This window comes from Chlamydotis macqueenii, chromosome W (genome assembly GCF_036417535.1).
Source record: "Chlamydotis macqueenii isolate bChlMac1 chromosome W, bChlMac1.mat, whole genome shotgun sequence".
In the NCBI taxonomy this organism is placed as follows: domain Eukaryota; kingdom Metazoa; phylum Chordata; class Aves; order Otidiformes; family Otididae; genus Chlamydotis; species Chlamydotis macqueenii.
The window spans coordinates 44,319,889-44,343,307 of NC_141592.1; the positions used below are offsets into that span (position 1 = coordinate 44,319,889).

The 23,419-nt window shown below is 42.6% G+C and overlaps 1 protein-coding gene across 1 annotated transcript in view; it reads right to left on the reverse strand.

The window, feature by feature from the left end:
- Nucleotides 1–5,216: 5,216 nt before the first annotated feature.
- Nucleotides 5,217–23,419, reverse strand: part of LOC147596729 (protein Hook homolog 3-like) — a 141,983-nt gene continuing 123,780 nt past the window's right edge. The window contains exons 17-22 of the mRNA XM_086769625.1: nt 21,208–21,242; nt 19,591–19,673; nt 15,395–15,495; nt 14,189–14,293; nt 14,010–14,081; nt 5,217–5,397 (exon numbers count right to left, since the gene is read on the reverse strand). Coding sequence (XP_086625751.1) covers nt 5,257–5,397; nt 14,010–14,081; nt 14,189–14,293; nt 15,395–15,495; nt 19,591–19,673; nt 21,208–21,242 — 537 coding nt within the window. The 3' untranslated portion in view covers nt 5,217–5,256. The remainder of the gene's footprint in view (nt 5,398–14,009; nt 14,082–14,188; nt 14,294–15,394; nt 15,496–19,590; nt 19,674–21,207; nt 21,243–23,419) is intronic.

Below are 23,419 nucleotides of genomic sequence, written 5' to 3' on the forward strand. Positions count from 1 at the left end.
AGCTAATTTGCAACAGTGATAACCCCTCTGTGACAACGTATTTAAGAAGGGGAAAACAGATAAAAAAGAAGTGAAGAAGCAGAAACAGAGGCAGAGAGGGGGAGGCACAAGCCTTGTGGGCCTTGCAGGCCCTCACCCTCTGGCCTCCTGCTGGGCGGCGGTCTGGGCCCGACTTGGCCCAGCCCAGCTGCAAGAAGTGGAGAGGAGATGTGAAGAGAACCTGAGAGGCATCTGCTTGCCTGTTGTGAAGAATTTCTTGTGAGAGGAACAGCTGCAGATGCCAAGGGCAGTGAAGAAGGAGGGGGTGCAGTAATGCTGCTCCTGGCCAAGATTCCCCTGCAGCCTGTGGTGATGACCATGGTGAAGCAGGCTGTTCCCCTGCAGCCCATGGAGGTCCACAGAGGAACAGAGATCCACCTGCAGCCTGTGGAGGACTCCACACTGGGGCAGGGAGATGCCTGAAGGAGGCTGTGGCCCATGGAGGGCCTGCATTGGGGCAGCCATTCCTGCGGGACTGCACCCCGTGGAAAAACGACCCACACTGGAGCAGTTCATGAAGGACCGTAGCCCATGGGAGGGACTCCATGCTGGAGGAGGGGAGGAATATGAGGAGTTCTTCCCCTGAGGAGGAAGGAGTGGCGGAAAACCATGTATGAGTAACTGACTGCAACTCCCATTCTCCCCCCCGCCCCATGCCACTCGGTGAGGGAAATGAGGTAGAGATAATTTGAAATTAAGTTCAGACCAGGAAGAGAGGATGAGTAGGGGGAAGTTGGTTTTGTTCTCTGTCATTATCCTGCTTTGGTTTTATTAATAATAAATTTAAATAGTTTTCCCCAAGTCGAGTCTGTTTTGCCCATAATGGTAACTTTAAGGATCTCTCCCTGTCCTTATCTCAAACCTCGAGCTTTTTGTTGTATTATCTCTCCCTGTTCCCTCAGAGGGTGGGGACAGGAGCAAGAGACTGCATAGCTTGGTCCCGAGCAGGGCTAAACTACGACATCTTCCCAAAAATTTATAAGTAGTTATTGTATTGTGAAAATCTATTTTTCAGCTTTTTTTTTTTGCTTGTATTCTTTTATTACTGAAGATATGAAAAAGAGAGAATATTCCCTGGTAGTTCATCCATCCAGCTGCTTACTCCTTGAAGTCACACTCTGAACTCTGTTTCTAATACCAAGATTATTTCCAAAGCTACATAACTAGCAAGATTCCTTTACAGAAAAGTAATGAAGTTGATGATGCTCACCACCTGCACTGAAAAGAACCATCCACACACAGTAATTGATGTGTGTGACAAATATTAAGAGTGAATGCTTAAGAACAAAATCTTATAGGTTACCATTAAAATATAGAATAAATGCCCTCCTGGAACTAACCAGACTGTATTTAGAGAATTTTCTACAAGATCCTAGCATACTTTTAGAGGTTTAAATGTAACACAAATTCTGGGGAATACAGAATTACTACAAATTTCGAAGTTCTCAGAGAACAAAATATTTATTTGGTCTTACCTGACAATTATTATGAGCAACAGTGAAACACAGATTCAATATTACTCTTTTTTGCTCCTACATATACAGTATCACAAAGCTGAATAGGATCTTTTTTTTCTTGGATAGAACCTAGGAAAACACTATAGTATCTAATGTTGTGGGAAAAGGAGGAGGGGAAAACTCTTCATAAGACAAAACAACGGAGATCCAAGAGACAGAAAAGTAAAAGCCAGAAGGAAGGTTTCTAATGAATGTTCAGTTTAAAACCTGTAAGAGTCTTTGTGACTAAAGCCTTAGCAAAATGATAAAATAATAAGAGCAAGTGGTTTTATTCTAGTGTGGAGACTGTATTTGAGTTTCTTTTAGACATGCATGAAATTAATGGCAATAGTAAACTGAAATAGTAGACAAATCAAGGAGATAAAACCTCCTATTAAAGTCTTGGTATCCCTTTCTTTCACAAAATGATTTTGGCAGTTTGGTAACAGACAAGAAGAGCCAGCCAGCCAATAGTAAAAAGATAATTTAAAATTTTTTTTTTTTACTTTGGATGATATATAAATGCTGTATTGTCAATCAAGAATGTTAAATTCATTCAGAAAAATGATTATATTTGCTCCTTTGCACAAAGAGCAATTGTGGTAGACAAACATATACATCAGTGATAAGACTTCAGAAAATGTTGTTTGTATTGCTGGAGAAAAAAATGCAAACGAAAAAGGGTAAAAGTTCTTCAAACATATATTGAAGGCAGTTTTTTGGTCTGGATTTGATATGAACAGCTGATACTTTAAAACAGTTTCTATAAATGCCACTCCTCTATACCTATCCTTTAAATCAAGCCTGCTGATTTTAAATGATCCTTTACCTTTTCCATGATATGTGTATATCTTGAGATGGTTAAAATAAAAGCTATTGTGTGTTTTATCTGAAGGGATATATCAATAGTAAAAGCTTTCACTGGATAAAGTATTAAAATATTGTGAAAAAGATCAATTTATAAAGTAGACTATGCATATTAGGAGCAAACCAGATAAAATAAAAAGTTCTTTAAGATGAAATTGCCACAAAATGCATGTGTATGAAATGCTCCCCTGAGCAAATATATTACAACCAATGATCAGATGTGCTCTGTGTCCAGCACCATAAATTACTTGAAATAAATGACAGAGAGAATTAAGAATTACTCAGGGGATGTTCAGAACTTTGTAGGACTAAGGCCTAAATTAATAATAGGCACCATCATCCATTCCACTGACCAACAAAAAGGTGCTACAAGGGTGAGACATTATTAGACAGTTACATGTTTAAAAGATAGTACAACAAACAACAGTCAATTTTCAGTAGTTAGCAACAAAGAAACTAGAAGCTAGTACCATTAGTAAGGAAACTGATATAATCATCCTCTGAATTAATATGTTAAAAATAGATCTTTTAGTAGGGGCTAACAATTTGACTACATTAACCTCTACACTACACATTTGGACCTCTACGGATTATAGAATCATAGAATGGTTCAGGTTGGAAGGGACTTTTAAAGGTCATCTAGTCCAACCCCCCTGCAAGGAGCAGGGACATCTCCAACCAGATCAGGTTGCTCAGAGCCCTGTCCAACCTGGCCTAGAACGTTTCCAGGGATGGGGCATCCACCACCTCTCCAGGCAACCTGTTCCAGTGCTCTACCACCCTCATTGTAAAAAGTTTCTTCCTAGTATCTAATCTAAATCTACCTCCCTCTATTTTGAAACCATTACCCCTAGTCCTATCACAACAGGCCCTACTGAAGAGTCTCTCCCCATCTTTCTTATAAGCCTCCTTGAGGTACTGGAAGGCTGCTCTAAGGTCTCCCCCAGAGCCTCCTCTTCTCCAGGCTGAACAGCCCCAACTCTCTCAGCCTGTCCTCATAGGAGAGGTGCTCCAGCCCTCTGATCATCTTTGTGACCTCCTCTGGACCCTCTCCAACTGGTCCATGTCCTTCTTATGTTGGGGGCTCCAGAGCTGGACACAGTACTCCAGGTGGGGTCTCACCAGGGCACAGTAGAGGGGGAGAATCACCTCCCTCGACCTGCTGGCCACACTCCTCTTGATGCAGCCCAGGATGCAGTTGGCCTTTTGGGCTGCAAGGGCGCATTGTTGGCTCATGTTGAGCTTCTCATCCACCAGCACTCCCAAGTCCTTCTCCTCAGAGCTACTCTCCATCCATTTTCCACCCAGCCTGTCTTTGTGCCTGGGATTGCCACGACCCATGTACAGGACCTTGCATTGGGCCTGTGGTTGAACTTCATGAGGTTGTCACGGGCCCACCTCTCCAGCCTGTCAAGGTCCCTCTGGATGGCATCCCTTCCCTCCAGCGTGTTGATGGCACCACACAACCCAGTGTCATTGGTGAACTTGCTGAGGGTGCACTCTAACCCGCTGTCCATGTCGCTGACAAAGATGTTGAACAGGGCCGGGCCCAACACTGACCCCTGAGGGACACCACTCGTGACCAGTCTCCACATGGACATTGAGCCGTTGACCACCACTCTCCGAGTGCGGCCATCCAGCCAACTCCTTATCCACTGAGTGGTCCGTCCATCAAAGCCATGTCTCTCCAGTTTAGAGAGAAGGATGTTGTGCAAGGCATTTGACACTGTCCCACACAAGTCCAGGTAGATTATATCAGTTGGTTGTCCCTTGTCCACCAATGCTGTCACCCCGTTGTAGAAGGCCATCAAATTGGTCAGGCACGATCTGCCCTTAGTGAAGCCATGTTGGCTGTCACCAACCACCTCCTTGCTCTCCATGTGCCTTAGCATGGTTTCCAGGAGGATCTGCTCCATGACCTTGCCAGGCACAGAGGTGAGGCTGACTGAGGATTGATCCATTATGTACTATTAGTCCATAATTACAAAAGTTTAAAGTAAATGCCTTCTTTTAAATTAATGATGCTGTAGCATATTAAAGCATTTTGAATATTTTAAAACTTTCTTTTATATTTATTTATATGTGCATACCCGCCTGCGCACACGCACGCACACATACAAACTTCAACATGAGTGGAACACACCATTTGAAAACATTCACCTGTCAGCAAACATAACATCAGCTGTTAAACAAAAGCAGCTAGGAACCATTTTTAGGGAAGAATAAAAGAAAGCCTTCAAAAATTCCACTTCCCTACTAAATGCCAAGCATCAAGAGTAGGAGCAACATCTGTACGTAGGAGAAGATGGGTGGGGAGTTAGGGTTTTTTTTGTTTGTTTTAGGGTTTGGGGGGTTGTTTGCTTTCTGCTTTTGTTAACTCTTAAACATCTAAAATGATATAACAAAGGATGCAGCTAGGCTGCTCTCATTGCCAATATTAAGTTTTTGGCTGCAAATGCATTTTACAATAACGTTATAGGATAATAGTACACGTAGGCACAAATATACCAACTGTGACAAATTTGTTTGCTACACAGTCTACGTCAACCTTTTCATATGAGATAAGGCTTAACAGAAATTTTAAAGACTCCATTATTATGCAACTTTTTTCTAGATTTTTTTTCAAAACTTTTGCACAATCAAAAAGGCAGAGAAAATGACAGAGACTCCAAAAAACATGAACAAAATACATTAGATCAATGAGAAACCATTATAAAACCCCCTTTTGAACTGAGAAATAACAGTGGTTACAAGGGGCAAAGAGATAGGATACTGGTGGAGTTTCCAGAAATGTCGTCTGAAACAGAAGTGGCCTGGATCACAGGGCAATTTTCTTTCTAAAGGCAAGGCTTCTTTACCTTGCTGTTGCTGGTTGGACATAACCAGGGTAAGATCTCCTTGTGCTTGTGGCTTGCCTTTGTCTAGCCAGGAAGGACTGTCCTGAGCCTGTACTAGCCAGTCTGTCTTCTGCTGCTTGTTTATGCAGAGTCATTCCCTATAAAGAGAAACTTATCAGTTAATACCAATAAATAGTGATGAACAACTCATTTACAAGTTATTATTTCTTCTTCACAAATATGAGCTAACCTGGTTTGAATTTCAAACACTATATTTTCAAGAATGGGATTAAGACATTCTTCCAGAACATTTTCAATGAGTTTGCTTTTTATGATCATGCAAGTTTGCAATTCTTGAGAAAAAGGACTTCCAATGTGCCAAGTCTTGAACATGTATTTCCATACATTCACACATGGTGCTATGACAAACCTTTTGGAAACCCACCTCCCCTCATCCCCACCACTTCCCCACCCCCAACATTGATCCAGAAAAGTACTTCTCAATTATAACCACTCTCAGTGAAATTACTAAAATTACTAACTTAATAGAAGTGATGGGAGCATATTTTGCTGCTGGTGGACACCAAGTTGAACATGAGCCAGTGTCATAGTTCAGCCCCGATCAGGACCAGACTACACAGTCTCTCTCTCATTCCCCCCACCCTCCGAGAGAACAGAGGGAGAATTGGTAAACAAAAGAAAACCAGGAAAAAAAACCCAAACACGTGGGTTGAGATTGAACAAACAGTAAATTTAACAGTAATGACAGAAGAAAACAAAACAGTAATGGAACACAAATACAGTACAATAGCTCACAACAGATCTCCACACCCAGTCTCTTCCAAGTAGCAGGGAGCCTCCCTTCAGCACCCTCCTCACTTATATACTGAGCATGATGTCAGATGGGATGGAATAGCCCTTTGGCTAATTTGGGTAAATTAACCCCAGCTGTTAGCTAATTAGTTAACTATCCCAGCCATAGGGGCTACCAGCTTCAGTTCCCCACCCAGCTCAGGTGAATATTAACTCTATCCTAGCCAGAACCAGGACATTATCCACCCCTTATTCCATACCATCTACATCATGCCCAGATCCTACACTTTCCAATTAATCATCAATTTTTTTCTTTCTTTGATCTACTTGTGTACATACACACAGATGTAACTCCCTTAGTCCATCGCCCATCCCTTCAAAAGGTCTGTTGAGTTTATCCAGTCCATAACTTTGGGCTCCATCTGTCACAACAGTCTCTCAGCATAGGACAGACAACGCAGTGTTTCCTCAGGTAGTCTATCTCGTACGAGTGATTTAGCAAGTTCATAGTCTGCAGACTGAAGATCTGTTGGTAGGTGCTAGTAGCAAGAGCCAGTTCTGGTTGCATCACTGCTGCAATTTTTCCTGTTTTATTAAAGTTCATTCTTTGTTGGTATAGATGATTTTACTATAATACTTTTGACACAACATAAGTTTCTCAGGGCGTGGAGCAGGAAGAAGCAAGGAGGGACATATAATAGCTAGATAATGACATACAGTACTGTATAGTAACCGACATCAAGCACTTCAAATTATTGGCTCTTTTCACCTAAAATTAGATCTCCTTGAGGTACACATCGGACTTCCCCATCCTCTTGCATTACCCACCAAGTACACCCAGGTCCTTGAGCAAAAGCAATTCCATGCATGGGTTTGCCTTTGCCCAAGGGAGAAATGACCCAGACTGTCTTCCCCAATATATTCCTTACATGCACCACAGGAACTTTATCCCCTTCTACAGTATGTAGAAGTTCAGATTGGGCAGGGCCAGCTCGATTGGTGGATCCCCGAGTGTTGACTAGCCAAGTGGTTTTTGCTAAATGTTTATCCCAATTTTTGAAGGTTCCACCACCCATTGCTTTCAGTGTCGTTTTCAGCAGCCCATTATACCTTTCAATTTTTCCAGAAGCTGGTGCGTGATAGGGGATGTGGTATACCCACTCGATGCCGTGCTCTTTGGCCCAGGTGTCTATGAGGTTGTTTCAGAAATGAGTCCCATTGTCCAATTCAATTCTTTCTGGAGTACCATGTTGCCATAAGACTTATTTCTCAAGGCCCAGGATGGTGTTTCGGGCAGTGGCATGGGGTACAGAATATGTCTCTAGCCACCCAGTGGTTGCTTCCACCATTGTAAGTACATAGCGCTTGCCTTGGCGAGTTTGTGGGAGTGTAATGTAATCAATCTGCCAGGCCTCTCCATATTTATACTTCAGCCATCGTCCTCCATACCACAGAGGCTTTAACCGCTTGGCTTGTTTGATTGCAGCACATATTTCACATTCAAGGATAACCTGTGCAACAGTGTCCATGTTTAAATCCACCCCTCGATCACGAGCCCTTTTGTATGTTGCGTCTCTTTCCTGATGGCCTGAGGTATCATGGGCCCACCGAGCTAAAAATAATTCACCCTTATGCTGCCAGTCCAGATCCACCTGAGCCACTTGAATTTTAGCAGCTTGATCCACTTGCTGGTTGTTTTGATGTTCTTCAGTGGCCCGACTCTTGGGTACGTGGGCATCTACGTGACGTACTTTTACAACCAGATGCTCTAACCGGGCAGCAATATCTTGTCACAATGTGGCAGCCCAGATAGGTTTGCCCCTACGCTGCCAGTTGCTCTGCTTCCATTGCTTTAACCACCCCCACAGGGCATTTGCCACCATCCATGAGTTGGTGTAGAGATAGAGCACAGGCCATTTTTCCCGTTCAGCAATGTTTAAAGCCAGCTGGATGGCCTTCACCTCCGCAAACTGACTCGATTCACCTTGGCCTTCAGCAGCTTCTGCAACTCGTCGTGTAGGACTCCACACAGCAGCTTTCCACTTCCGATGTTTTCCTACAATACGACAGGACCCATCAGTAAATAGGGCATACCGCTTCTCATTTTCTGGGAGGTTGTTATATGGTGGGGCCTCTTCAGCACGCGTTACCTCTTCCTCTGGTGGCTTTCCAAAATCTTTTCCTTCTGGCCAATCTCTGATTACTTCTAATAGGCCCGGGCAATTGGGGTTTCCTATTCGGGCCCGCTGTGTGAACAGTGCAACCCACTTGCTCCATGTAGCATCCGTTGCATGATGCGCAGAGGGTACCCTTCCTTTGAACATCCAGCCCAGCACTGGCAGTCGGGGTGCCAGGAGGAGCTGTGCTTCAGTACCAATCACTTCTGAAGCAGCTCGAACTCCTTCGTATGCTGCCAGTATCTCTTTTTCGGTTGGAGTATAGCAGGCCTCAGATCCTTTATATCCCCGGCTCCAAAACCCAAGGGGTCGACCTCGAGTTTCCCCTGGTGCTTTCTGCCAGAGACTCCAGGTAGGGCCATTCTCCCCAGCTGTGGTGTAGAGCACATTTCTTACCTCTTGCCCTGTCCAGTCTGGCCCAAGAGCCACCGCGTGAACAATTTCTTGTTTAATTTGTTCAAAAGCCTGCTGTTGTTCAGGGCCCCATTTAAAATCATTCTTCTTTCGGGTGACTTTATACAAAGGGCTTACAATCATACTATAATTTGGAATATGCATCCTCCAGAAACCCACAACGCCCAGGAAAGCTTGTGTTTCCTTTTTGTCAGTCGGTGCAGCCATAGCTGTTATTTTGTTGACTATATCTATTGGAATCTGACGACGCCCATCTTGCCATTTTATCCCCAAAAACTGTATCTCTCTTGCAGGTCCTTTCACCTTACATCGTTTTATGGCAAACCCAGCTTTCAGGAGGATTTTAATTATTTTCTCCCCTTTTGGAAAAGCTTCTGCTGCTGTGTTGCCCCATATGATGATGTCATCAGTGTACTGCAGGTGCTCTGGAGCGCCACCCTTTTGCAGTGCAGTCTGGATCAGCCCATGGCAAATGGTGGGGCTGTGTTTCCACCCCTGGGGCAGTCAATTCCAAGTGTACTGGACCCCCTCCAAGTGAAAGCAAACCGTGGCCTGCATTCTGGTGCCAATGGGATTGAAAAGAACGTGTTGGCAATATCAATGGCGGCATACCACTTGGCTGCCTTGGATTCCAGTTCATACTGAAGTTCTAGCATGTCTGGCACAGCAGCACTCAGTGGTGGCATAACCTCATTCAGGCCACGATAGTCCATTGATAGTCTCCATTCTCCACTTGATTTTCTCAGTGGCCATATAGGACTGTTAAAAGGTGAGTGGGACTTGCTGATCACTCCCTGGCTCTCCAGCTGATGAATCAGCTTATGGATGGGCATCAGGGAGTCTCAGTTGGTGTGATAATGCTGCCCATGCACAGTTGTGGTAGCAATTGGCACCTGTTGTTCTTCAACCTTCAGCAACCCCACAACAGAAGGATCCTCTGACAGACCAGGCAAGGTGGACAACTGTATAATTTCCTCCATCTCTAAAGCACCTACACCAAAAGCCCACCGATACCCTTTTGGGTCCTTGAAATATCCCCTTCTGAGGTAATCTATACCAAGAACGCATGGAGCATCTGGGCCAGTCACTATGGGGTGCTTTTGCCACTCATTCCCTGTCAGGCTCACTTCAGCCTCCAATACAGATAGCTGTTGGGATCCTCCTGTCACTCCAGAAATACAAATGGGTTCTGCCCCATTATATCTTGATGGCATCAAGGTACATTGTGCACCAGTATCCACTAGAGCTTTGTACTCTTGTGGGTCTGACGTGCCAGGCCATCGGATCCACACAGTCCAATAAACTCTGTTATCCCTCTCCTCCACCTGGCTGGAGGCAGGGCCTCTCTAATCCTGGCCACAGTATTCATTGTTCATTTCTTTTAAATATGCATGAGAGGTCCCTTCAAGAGGGTCAGAACTAAAGCTATTCCTTCTACTCTGCCTATTGGAGACTGGTGCAACAATTTTCCGGGGAGAACTTCTATTTGCAATGGTTTTTCCACGCAACTCACGTACCCATGCCTCTAGGGCAGAGGTAGGCTTCCCACTCCCTCATGTCCTCTCCTTGGTCACACAAGGTAAACCACAGGGTACCTTGCCGCATAAACCATCTCTCTTGAGCAGGGAAACGTTTACTCCTAATAGCTGAAATATTGGCCCGTACCGGTGGGGAATGGGACGTATCTGCTTTGAATTGCTGGAACTCCTGGGATAGTTTCTCCACAGCCGAGACACAGGCCCGGAGGGAGGAAGACAGGCTTTCCTCGTACTGCTGGAGTCGGCCAGCCAGTTCATCCACTGTTTCTTCCTCTCCATCTTTCCAGGCCGTAACTGCCAATGAGTTGGCATATGATGACGGTGCACTTCGAACAAACTTCCACCACATTTGTCATGTGCACCTGACTTCATCTGGATCCTTAGGTAACTGATCATTGTCCAGGTCATCAGAAATAACCTCCAGCACAGCTAATTCCCTCAGGTACTGGATACCCTTCTCCATGGTAGCCCACTTGCCTGGGTGACATATTACACCCTCCTTGAAAGGATACCTCTCCTTCACACCTGACAGGAGTCCCCTCCAGAGGCTGAGGGCTTGTGTCCCTTTTCCAACTGCTTTGTCAATGCTTGCTTCTCTAGAAATGGATCCCAGTTGCCTAGCTTCTCTGCCCTCTAATCCCAAGCTATTGGCCCCATTATCCCAGCACCACAGCAGCCAGCCGATAATGTGCTCCCCAGGATGACAGCTAAAATCTTTTCGCATGTCTCGCAGCTCGCTCAGGGATAGAAATCGGGTTCTCACTGTCTCCTGTAGGAGTTCTTCCTCTGAGGAAGAGCCTGCCTGCCGAGTTCTTCCTGGGCATGAAGCAAATAAACCTTCCTCTTCTTCCTCCTGCTCCCTCCTAGAAGGGGCTTCTTCATCCCTCACTAAACAAGCTGACTTCCGCTTCCAAGTCTTCTTGTATACAGGGGCAACTGAAACTAGCACAGGTTCACCCTCTGATTCAGCTGCAATGCCTGTTGCTGGAGTTTGAGTACCTACATTGCAGGTCAGTTTGTTCTCCCTCATACCATGCCATGTATTAGTATCTTGCCTTAGGGTAAATCTCGGGAGGAGATTCCCAAAAAGTGGTTTTGCAGCCCTAGACAAGACTTGGCACACATTCAAGATACATAACAACAACATAATAGTGGCTTGAATATCCCCCAGATCTTCAAAGTTCTCAAAAAGTGGTTTAAGTGAGCATGATGTCAGATGGGATGGAATAGCCCTTTGGCTAATTTGGGTAAATTAACCCCAGCTGTTAGCTAATTAGTTAACTATCCCAGCCATAGGGGCTACTAGCTTCAGTTCTCCACCCAGCTCAGGTGAATATTAACTCTATCCTAGCCAGAACCAGGACAGCCAGTAATGCATCCTTGTGCTAAAGAACGCCAACAGCATCCTGGGTTGCATAAGGAATAGTGTTGCCAGTAGGTCGAGGTAGGTGATCCTTCCCCTCTACTCACCATTAGTGAGTCCACATCTGGAGTCCTATGTCCAGTTCTGGGCTCCCCAGTACAAGAGAGACATGAATATGCTGAAGACAGTCCAGAAAGGGGCCACCAAGATGAATAAGGGACAGGAGTATCTCTCCTATGAGGAAAGGCTGAGAGAGCTGGGACTGTTTAGCCTGGAGAAGAGAAGGCTCAGGGGGGATCTCATCAATGTGTATAAATACCCGAAGGGAGGGTGTAAAGAGGATGGAGCCAGGCTCTTTTCAGTGGTGCCCAGTGACAGGACAAGAGGCAATGGATACAAACGGAAATACAGAAGGTTCCCTCTGAACATCAGAAAACTCTTCTTGACTGTGAGGGTGGTTGAAGACTGGAACAGGTTGCCCAGAGAGGTTGTGGAGCCTCCATCCTTGGAGATATTCAAAAGCCGTCTGGACATGGCCCTGGGCAACCATTTCTAGGTGGCCCTGCTTGAGCAGGGAGTTTGGACCAGATGATCTCCAAAGGCCTTTCCAACCTTAGCTATTCTGTGATTCTCTGTTTTTGAGAGTATCTGTATCCTTAGCAGAACCTTAGGAACTATGAAATATTCCCATTGTTCAATGTCAGGGAAAAGAAGAAAATCGCATACTGAGTGGAAGACCTTGACCAATATGAGATGACAGAAGCTACGGTGTGCTGTGGATAAAATAAGAAACTAATTAAAAGGGAGAAGCAGGTGAAGCTATCACTAATCATCTTCATCCACGTGAGAGTCAGGCTACTGAACTATCTCTCTCAGCTCAGCCTTGTCTTCTGCTTACCAGTGGGACCAACATTATGTAGTTGGACAAGGGCACCAGGTCACCTGAAAGTGCCTTCAGTACTAAAAAGATTCAAATGTTCTGTTTAAACACCATTTTACTCTCCTACTCATGAACATAGCAGGAACATAAAACTGCAAGAAGGAAACTCTTCCAAGGGAAGACAGAGTGAAATGATTTAACCTCTATGATGAAACAGCTGCATGTTACAAGGGGGTCAGGGACTCCTATCAGGAGAGCAGTTGCAAAGCAGCCACACCCTATCAAAGGTAAGTTTTGAACATATTTGCTGAAGGTGAACAATTCCCTGCAAAAAGATCCAACACTATGTGATTATGTCCTGGTTTCGGCTAGGATGGAGTTAATTTTCCTCTTAGTAGCTGATGCATTTTGGATTTCGGATGTGAAGAATGTTGATAAACACACTGATGATATGAGGTGTTGCTGAAGAGACCAAGGACACTGTCTGGCTTCCCAGGTTTCGCTCATGTGCAGGTGCAGGACGCTGGGAGGGACAGAGCCAGAACAGTTGACCCAAACTGGCCAAAGAGAGTATTCCATGCCATAAACATCACGCTCAGGACTTAAGTGGGGATGGGCCGCTGAGTTGGCTCTCTTTTTCTCTCTCGCTGTTCAGAATCGTTCCGGGATTGTTTACAGGGTTTTTTTCATTCTGTGATTGCTGCTCAGGACAGGCTGTATCAGTCATCGGGTCATTGGGTGGTGAGAAATTGTGCATCATTCACTGTTTTTGTTTGTTTGTTTGTTTTGTTTTTAAAATTATTCTTATTCTTCTTATTCTTTTTTTCTATTAGTATTATAATCATTATTGTATATATATAATTATCTTTTCCTTTGCTATCCTAGTAAACTGCCTTTATCTCAACCCATGAGTTGAGGGGGAGGGGTGAGGGTTGAGGGTGATTGAGCAGCTGTGTGGTACTCGATTGCTGACTGGAGCTAAACTACGACAGATTGATATACAATTTCCTTATGTATGTATAGTGTAAGTGAGGCTTGACCCTGTGCTCACTCATTTTCATATGTAGTAAACAGAATGAAAGAACCAAATATGTATAGTCGGTAAATGTCACAAGAAGAGTATCAGGTGTGCACAAAACTACCTGCATTGTCATTCCAATGAAATAGAAACAAGCAGAAGATTGGAGAGAGGGCAAAGAAGAGAATTAATTTGAGTATTAGAAGTCAGTATAACTAAAGGTCTGAAATTACAAAAAAAGAAAACTGAGGTATCCTTTCCCCTCACAAAGTGATACTTCAGGTTTTGAAACTTGAAAATAACAACCAGCTTGGTTTCTATATTCTGAACTAAGGTTTACTTTGATGTTTTTCAGTATGAACTCTGTCAAGCCTTTTACAAGTTTATTGTTTTCCACTAGGGGTTAACTGTTATATAATGATAACTAAAAGATAATACTTTCATCTGCATATATATTTGAAAATACTTTACACATAAAAATATTATAAATAAACAAAGATCTTGATAAACACCACAGAAACAACTAAGATTAACCTTTGTATAATTTTTAAGTTTGGAGATTCTTACCATATTATACCAGGCACTAACAATAAACTTCTCTTCCATTTCTCTTTGATTCTTTGTTTTTTCATATTCTTTCTAAAACAAAACAAATCCCATATATTTAAAATTGGTTAACTGCAGAGAACAGTAAATATTAGAGAAGCACAGTCTATATTAAAAAATGAGGAAACACAGATTATTACCTCTAATGAATTGAACATTCTATCACGTTCCTGTAACTGATTTTTCAGTGCCTGAATCTCAGGAGCTGCACCCTGGTTTTGTTTAGGATCTAATGTGCGGATAACCTGTGAGAGGAAAATCACAGTTTGTTTTTAATTCAATGTTGGAAAAGGCATCAAGGCATTATAATCACATAGAAGTGACTTAAAACATGTCAATATAATAAAGTAAAATGACATTTTAAAATGTCAAACAAAAGAATGCGTAATTTTAAAAGACTGACATATAATACAAACACATCTCTCCCCTAATAAGACAGACGCTCTAAATTGTCAGCCAGGATGATGGAGACTCTCTCTAAATCACAATCATGGCATGTCACATCATGTGAAATGTGCTCTAACAGGACTGTCAAACAAAAGTGTTGATAGGAGGAAGTAAGACCTCGGAGGTTCAATATCTTTTTGACACAAGGAAGCAGTTCCTACCCTCATTCTGCACTGCCATGGGACCAGAGAATGTGAAATCTTTCCTTGAAGCCTTTTTCTCTTTATAGCTAAGGATTGCCTATCTGTTACCCCTCAGCTCACTCCTCACTGTGAACTCAAGGACTACTTCTATCTGGAAAGAGGCTATGATTCAGGGATCTGGAGTACCAGTAATGCAAATTTTAGAAAGTTCTGCTACAGCCAAGAAGAATCCATGGCAGTGCATGTGTGATGAAGTTTCTGCCACTGAGTAAGATGAGGGGAACAACTAACTACATTCTTATGTGGCACCCATCAGGGGCAGCATTTGAGTGCTAACAAATACTCAAGAACAATTCCAATAAAGGTCAAGGTTTTTAAGTTTGTCCTAGAAAATAGCTGAAAAACTTTTTAAAAACATGTGAGCCCTAGCATGGACATGATTTCAGCCAAACTGAATCACTCACTGATGAGCCTGGAAGAACTTCTACCAAGAAACAGGTTATCATAACATCAGGAAGGGGTTAACAACATCTCTGTGTTATCCACTGGCACTTGCAACTCTTAAAGAGCTTTGTCTGGGTAACTCTAATATAAATCTGTATCTATCAGTCGGGTACATATGTGTACAGAAGTAGTACAAAGGGTTTTGGTTAGTAGTCACAAGTGTAGATACTTAATTTAGTTTTATTCTTACACAGTGAAAATGTGGTACAGAATGTTAGGGAAGGATTGCTCACTTGGAACCCAGACACTTACACTTTTGGCCTTTTCCAAATACTTTTTGTATCGTTCTTCCATTTGTTTCATTTCTTCATCTTTTTTCTGCAAAGCTTCTTGTAATTCTTCAATTTTGAGTGCTTTATGTCAAGATTAGAGGATAGAATAATTACATTAAATTTATTTACATGCATTTAAACAGACAGTAAACCCACAGCTAGGACTTTATTCCACTTAAGAAAAATTTACATAAGGAATGAAAAATACTTATTGATGCAGCGGACACAATAAGTTTAATTCAAAACCTCAGAAACACATATGAAAAATGGTATATTGTAGGTCAAATGAACAGAAGTTTAACAGTTCTAAGTGACAAACAAGATTCTTGCTTATATCTGCCTGTTGGGGACGAGTATCAGAAGCCATGGGAATGAGAAACAAGGGACTTCCCAAGAGAAGGAAAACACGATAAAGGACACCTGGTGGTGGTTGGGTGATCGGAGGGTATATAAGCACATAAGCTGTAACAATAAATGATTTTCACGTAGCATGAAGTGGGGGTCCGTGACTACGTTCCCACATCTGCCCAAAGGTAACAATGAACAAAATTCTTGAAAACTGTGACATGAAAACACTCCAATTATGTTTTCTTCACATCATCCTCAAGAAGTGATGCAGATCAACAGTACAGTTACACTGTAAATCCGATTTCCTGTGTTGATTTAAGAATGTGCCAACCACTACTACTTGTACAAGCTATACATCCTACTTGCATCTCAGAGAAAGATCAAATTTGTCACCATTGATCAAATAGTATATAACATTGGTGTCTAGTTCTCAGACAATGATAAATATTTGACAACTCTTACTCTATCTGTTTTGTAAGCTCATTTTTCAATTTTCATTGATGTTTGTCTTATTTACAATTTTCTCTCTAAGCATAAGGAAAACACTAAGATGATGACTGGGTAAGATTTCTTCCACTGACCTGTTACAGAACCAATTGCAGGTATTCATCAAGACTATAGAATATGTTTTTCAAAATCTTGTATAATTCTGGCACAAACTTCTTGGCCATAATTCAGTCCAGTTAAAAAAAATCCAAAGAAACAACCCACACAACATTTATCATGTTCATGGAAAGAAAGGAAGAAGCATAACTACTTTAACTGTTTTTGTCATATCAAGATAGAAGCTCAGCCCAAGGTTTTTCACAAACAACTTGCAATTCAAGTAAGCCAACCAGAGAAGTCTAAATATGCTCTAAATTTTAGAGGTTAGGGACTCAGAAAACTAGGCTCCTTTTTGCCTTGTCCCAACAACTGAGGCATGTTAAGTATGGAAGGATTACATACTCATAAACTACTCAGCTCCTGAACTTAATCTCCAGTTGTCTTATCATTTTCTAAAATGTGGAATTTTGTAACACATAATATTGTTCTGTGGTTTAAACTGTGTTGTAGTTTAGCCCCGATGGGGACCAGACTACGCAGTCTCTCTCTCACTGCCCCCATCCTCTGAGGGAACAGGGAGAGATAATACAAGAAAAAGGCTCGAGGTTTGAGATAAGGACAGGGAGAGATCCTTAAAGTTACTGTTATGGGCAGAACAGATTCCACTTGGGGAAAACTATTCATTTATCACTAAAACCAAATCAGGATAATGAAAAAGAGAACAAGATAACTTCCCCCCACCCCTCCCTCTTCCCAGGCTTAACATTATCTCTACCTCCTTCCCCCTCCCCTAATTGGCACAGGGGAGAAGAGGGAATGGGGGTTATGGTCAGTTCATCACACATCGCTTTACTCCGCTCCTTCCTCCTGGGGGGAAGAACTCCTCACATTCCTCCCTTGCTCCAGCGTGGGGTCCCTCCCACGGACTACAGTCCTTCATGAAACTGCTCCGGCGCAGGTTATTTCTTCCACGGGGTGCAGTCCCTCTGGAACAGACTGCCACAGCGCAGGCCCTCCACAAGCCACAGCCTCCTTCAGGCATCTGCCTGCCCCAGCGTGGGGTCCTCCACAGGCTGCAGGGGGATCTCTGCTCCTCCCTGGGCCTCCACGGGCTGCAGGGGGACAGCCGGCCTCACCATGGGCTGCAGGGGAATCTTGGCCAGGAGCAGCATTACTGCTCCCCCTCCTTCTTCACTGACCTTGGCGTCTGCAGCCATTCCTCTCACAAGAAATTCTTCACAACCAGCTCAGGCAGATGCCTCTCAGGTTCTCATCTCATCTCCTCGCCACTTCTTGCAGCTGGGCTGGGCCGGGCCCAGTCGGTGGCCCGGCGGGAGGCCAGAGGGTGAGGGCTGCAAGACCCACAAGGCTCGTGCCTCCCCCCTCTGCCCCCGCTCCAGCTTCTTCACATCTTCTCTGCTTTTTTTTTTGTTTTCCTCCCTTCTTATATATGTTATCGCAGAGGTGTTATCAGGGAACATTCTACTACCAATTGGCTCGGCCCTGGCCAGCAGCGGGTCTGCCCTAGGCCTGGCCGAGTGCACTAGACGAAGGGGAAACTACTTCTAGAAGCTTCTTAGAGAAGGTGCCACCGTAGCCCCCCCCCTAAATAAAACTCGGACAAACTGGAAACTAATGAAAATTTCTTGCATCTAAAATTTACCTAATGATTACATAATCATTAGGTAGCTGAAAAGCTGCCCAGTTGAAAAGGACCTGAGGATGTTGGCTGACAGTCAGCTGAACATGAGCCAGCAATGTGCCCAGGTGGCCAAGAAGGCCAACAGCATCCTGGCTTGCAACAGGAACAGTGTGGCCAGCAGGAGTAGGGAAGTAATTGTCCCTTTGTACTCAGCACTGGCAAGACCGCACCTTGAATATTGTGTTCACTTTTGGGCCCCTCACTAGAATCATAGAATCATAGAATCATAGAATAGTTAGAGTTGGAAGGGACCTTCAACGGTCATCTAGTCCAACCCCCCTGCAAGAAGCAGGGACATCCCTGACTAGGTCAGGTTGCTCAGAGCCTCATCCAGCCTGGCCTTGAACGATTCCAGGGATGGGGCATCCACCACCTCTCTGGGCAACCTGTTCCAGTGCTCTACAACTCTCGAACAGGAACAGGACTACAGGACAGATGTTGAGTTGCTGGAGCATGTCCTAAGAAGGGTAACGAAATTGGTGAAGGGTCTAGAGAACAAGTCCTATGAGGAGCGGCTGAGGGAGCTGGGGTTGATTAGTCTGGAGAAAAGGAGGCTGAGGGGAGAGCTTATCTCTCTCTACAACTCCCTGAAAGGAGGGTGTAGGGAGGCGAATGTCGGTCTCTTTTCCCAGGTAACAAGTTATAGGATGAGAGGAGATGGCCTCAAGTTGCGGCAGGGGAGGTTTAGATTGGATATTAGGAAAAATTTCTTCACTGAAAGGGTTATCAAGCACTGGAACAGGCTGCCTAAGGAAGTGGTGGAGTCACCATCCCTGGAGGTATTAAAAAGACATGTAGATGTGTCTCTTAGAGCCATGGTTTAGTGGTGGACTTGGTAGTGTTAGGACTCAATGATCTTAAGGGTCTTTTCCAACCTAAATGTTTCTGAGTCTTCTAATGAATATCAAAATGATATTTCAATCTTCCCAGACCATTTCGTGAGTAGAATTGCTTTGGTGCTTCCAAGAGAAGCTGACATTGCTACTTGACAAAAGTAAGAGAAAATATATTATTTACCAAGACTAGTCAGTATAAAAAAAGCAAATGCTGGTAGCCGTCAGTGATGTACCCTTCAGTCATTTACAACTAGGTGCTGAGGTCTTGCTGTGATGTGACCAAAATGGCCCAAAAGCTACATTCTCATTGACCAGTGTCCAAAATCTTAAATTATAGCACAATTCCATTCTGTAATCTGAAAACATATTGATGTAACATATATTGGGAGTTAAAATAACATGGAGATGGCAACAAGGACTTTTAAACATAAGATATTAGAAGACATAATACTATTTTCGGAAAGCAACAGTTGTGAACAACTGAGCTTAAATGAGAGATGATAATTCTTTGCCACAGTGGGCTCTAAAATGTGATCTGCTACATCTCAAGAATCAGTAGCATGTTTTTGGTCATTATAGCTTTCTGAGTAATTAACACCACACATACCACTACCACTTGAAACATACATTTTGTTTTTCTTACAGTTTCTATAGATATTAAATTAAATGTTTAATTAAAGATCATTCCTTGCGTGCAAAACATTTTACAGTTAAAAGAAATGGAGTACATATCAGAAAACTCACAACTGTTATTACATCTTGGTTCCAAATCATCAATAATTGCTCGTTTCTTCTGTAGCTCATTGTTAGCTTCATGGAGCTTCTCGCTGTTACAAACCATAAAAGCACACATTATTTTTCCAGTACTCTTATCCTCTTGAATGAACGTTAAGTGATAAAAAACCCCAAACCCTCAGAGTATGGCATATTTCTGGGAGTAAAGTTGACTTGCAGCGAGGCATGAGGACAAATTACAAGTGGGTCAATGTCTATGGGAACATTTATAAAATATACTAAAAAGCATTACCATAAATGCAGAGTTATAAAACCAGACAGCTCCATTCACAGTCCAGAATTACATACTTACTTTAGAATTTACAATAAATTGTACAAAACATGTTTTAAGTGTATAATATCAATAGCTGTGATAAGATTTGGGAAGAATGCCTTACCTCCTCCCCAAAGTTATAGAGAGTCCATACTTTCTAGTAAGCCAGTCAACAGGTGAACAATTCTTTAAGTAAAACTTGCAGTTTAAAAAAAGTGTAAAATTATGAGCAGTGCAGAATAGAAAAGATCACACTCACTAAAATGTTATCTTTCTGTCCATAGTAAAAATGTAAATATTGTTTATATTAAAATGTTTTCCTCAAAACAAAATTAATTAAGTTAAGCTTTAAATTAAGCTTTACACAATTTTAAATAAAGTTTGATAACCACCAGAAAAAGGTGACTCTTTCATAATTGCTTTTAATTTGACAAAGGCTTGCCATAAGAAATGAAAATAATGCCTCAATAACAGATACGAGCCCTGAGGAGAAGGACTTGGGAGTGCTGGTAGATGAGAAGCTCAACATGAGCAGGCAATGTGCCCTTGCGGCCCAGAAGGCCAACCGCATCCTGGGCTGCACAAAGAGGAGCGTGGCCAGCAGGTCGAGGGAGGTGATTCTGCCCTCTACTCTGCCCTGGTGAGACCTCACCTGGAGTACTGTGTCCAGTTCTGGAGCCCCCAACATAAGAAGGACATGGACCAGTTGGAGAAGGTCCAGAGGAGGGCCACAAAGATGATGAGAGGGCTGGAGCACCTCTCTTATGAGGACAGGCTGAGAGAGTTGGAACTGTTCAGCCTGGAGAAGAGGAGGCTCCAGGGAGACCTTATAGCGGTCTTCCAGTACCTCAAGGGGGCCTACAAGAAATATGGGGAGAGGCTGTTTAGTAGGGCCTGTTGTGATAGGACGAGGGATAATGGTTTCAAAATAGAGGGAGGTAGATTTAGATTAGATATTAGGAAAAACTTTTCTACAGTGAGGGTGGTGGAACACTGGCCCAGGTTGCCCAGAGAGGTGGTGGAAGCCCCATCCCTGGAAACATTCAAGGCCAGGCTGGACGAGGCTCTGAGCAACCTGATCTAGTCAGGGATGTCCCTGCTTCTTTCAGGGGGGTTGGACTAGATGACCTTTGAAGGTCCCTTCCAACCCTAACCATTCTGTGATTCTATTCCTGAGCTATCTGCATTTTTCTTTATATATCTTCCAAATGCACTACTGCCTTCCCACTGCTGTTAATGGCTAAGCACCTACTAAGCATATGGAAAGCAGATCATTTCATATGGCAAGCAAAACAGAAAGCTTTATTACTTACAGATGCTCTTCAAGTTTCTTTTGCAGAAGCAGCAACTAAAATAGAAAGTTAAATGTGTCAGTTATTTTAATGTGTTATGGTGCTTAGTATCATTTCAGTTATATTAAAATATATAATTTCACAATTATAACCAGAGCATAGCCATTTAATTTCACCCATCTTTAGGTCATAATTGTATAGTAGCTTTCTGTAGTACTTTTCCTTTCCTGGATAGCTGTGGACTTCCCCAAAATCAGAATGCCTTATAACTTCACAAATATTTTCTTGGAATTGGATCAATATAGGAGAGTTCCATTAATGATAAAATTGTATTTCAGTTGTTTTCATTACTTTGTCATTCAGTAATTTTGTAGATTAGAGTCAATAAATTTATTTAAAATTCAGTAGTGGAAAATTTGCTTGAAGAGCTATCCAGTGCATCAAAGCAAATTCACATAAAGACTCGAGGTAAAATTCTGTCCCCACAAAAATGAGATGGAGTAGAGTGTCACTAACCAGAGCACAGTAGAAATTTTATCCTCAATTGCTCTGCTTTTCTCTGTTTTAACATCTTTCTTTGCCTACAAATATGTAAATATAATACACCTTATGGTGTTCTGATTTCTGACTAAGTCACATTTGAATAAGTTCTTGGCAGGAGGGGTGGTGATGGTGAGCTTCAAAGTAAATTTTAGTTTAATTGTAAACTCACTTTATATACAGTGAGCATCTTTTAAAATCAAAATCATAAATGCCTATAAAGTAAAAGTAGTGTTAAGTAAACAAAAAGCCATACTCACAATAGCCTTGAGTAGAAACCCATGCCAGGAAACAGAGATGACATATTAGCATAAAGCAAAACCAGCAACCAACAGAAGAAAGTATTTAGTAACTCATGAACAGAAAAGCTTAAAGCGATGCATTTTTTCCAGACATGCACATTTTTCTTACTTCTCTGTTCTCATTAGCAGTTTCATCCTGTCACATGTTATGGACAGTTTAGGAAAGCTAGTAAAAATTATCCATACTGTGTTCAAGTATATGAATGCTTTTCGACTTTCACACATATGCAAACATCATACTCAAACCACAATTTCAAAGGAAAGCAGCAACTGTTATGAAAAGCAATTCTAACATTGAAGTCCCATTAGTAGCTGTACTGGTTTTGGCTCGGATATGGTTAAATTTCTTCATGGTAGCTGATATGGGGCTATGTTTTGAGTTTGTGCTGAAAACAGTGAAAACAGTGTTGAAAACACAGGGATGCTTTAGATAATGCTGAGCAGTGCTTACACAGAGTCAAGGCCTTTTCTGCTTCTCACACTGCCCTGCCAGCAAGTAGGCTGGGGGTGCACAAGAAGTTGGGAGGGGACACAGTCAGGACAGTGTCCCAACTGACCAACAGGATATTCCATACCATATGACATCATACTCAGCAATAAAAGCTGGGAGAAGAAGGAAAGGGGAGGACGTTTGGAGTGATGGTCTTTCCGAGGAACCGCTACACATGATGAAGCCCTGCTTTCCTGGAGATGGCTGAACACCTGCTGATGGGAAGTAGAGAATGAACTCCTTGTTTTGCTTTGCTTACACACACAGCTTTTGCTTTACCTGTTAAACTGTCTTTTCTCACTTCCAGTTCTTTCTCCCATCCCACTGTGGAGGGAGTGAGTGAGCAGCTGTGTGGTGCTTAGCTGCCTACTCAGTTAAACCACAACAGTAGCAAAGCAGAAGACAATATGCAGTCTGTTGGATTGCAATCAACATGTAGAGATACATGTATTTTGGTGAAGAGATCCTGACTTGATGTTATTTTCACATGGTTTAAATATGAGACATTAAATATTGGATATTTAACTCAGAGACTGCCTTTTTGGTTTGCATTTGTCCAGTACCCATTATAGTGGAGTCCTAGTCTGTGGCTGATACTCCAAAGTGCTATCACAATATAAAATAAAATCATCAACAAAATTAGTTCATTGCTCTTCCTTTCCATGTTCTTTCAAGAAAAGTTTAAACACAAAGCCAATACAGACAATTTGTATGCAATCAAAAAAAAACTTATCTGGGGTTTAAACACTTAAAAATATAATTTTTAATCACATTCCTGGGCTGTGCTGCTTGATTAGTTCAAAGTTGGAATGTCTTTTACATTATGAATAAAGAGGGTAGGAGATAAAATAAACCAAGTGACCAAGGAGGTAGCATAACTCATTGACTCCACTGAGTTCAA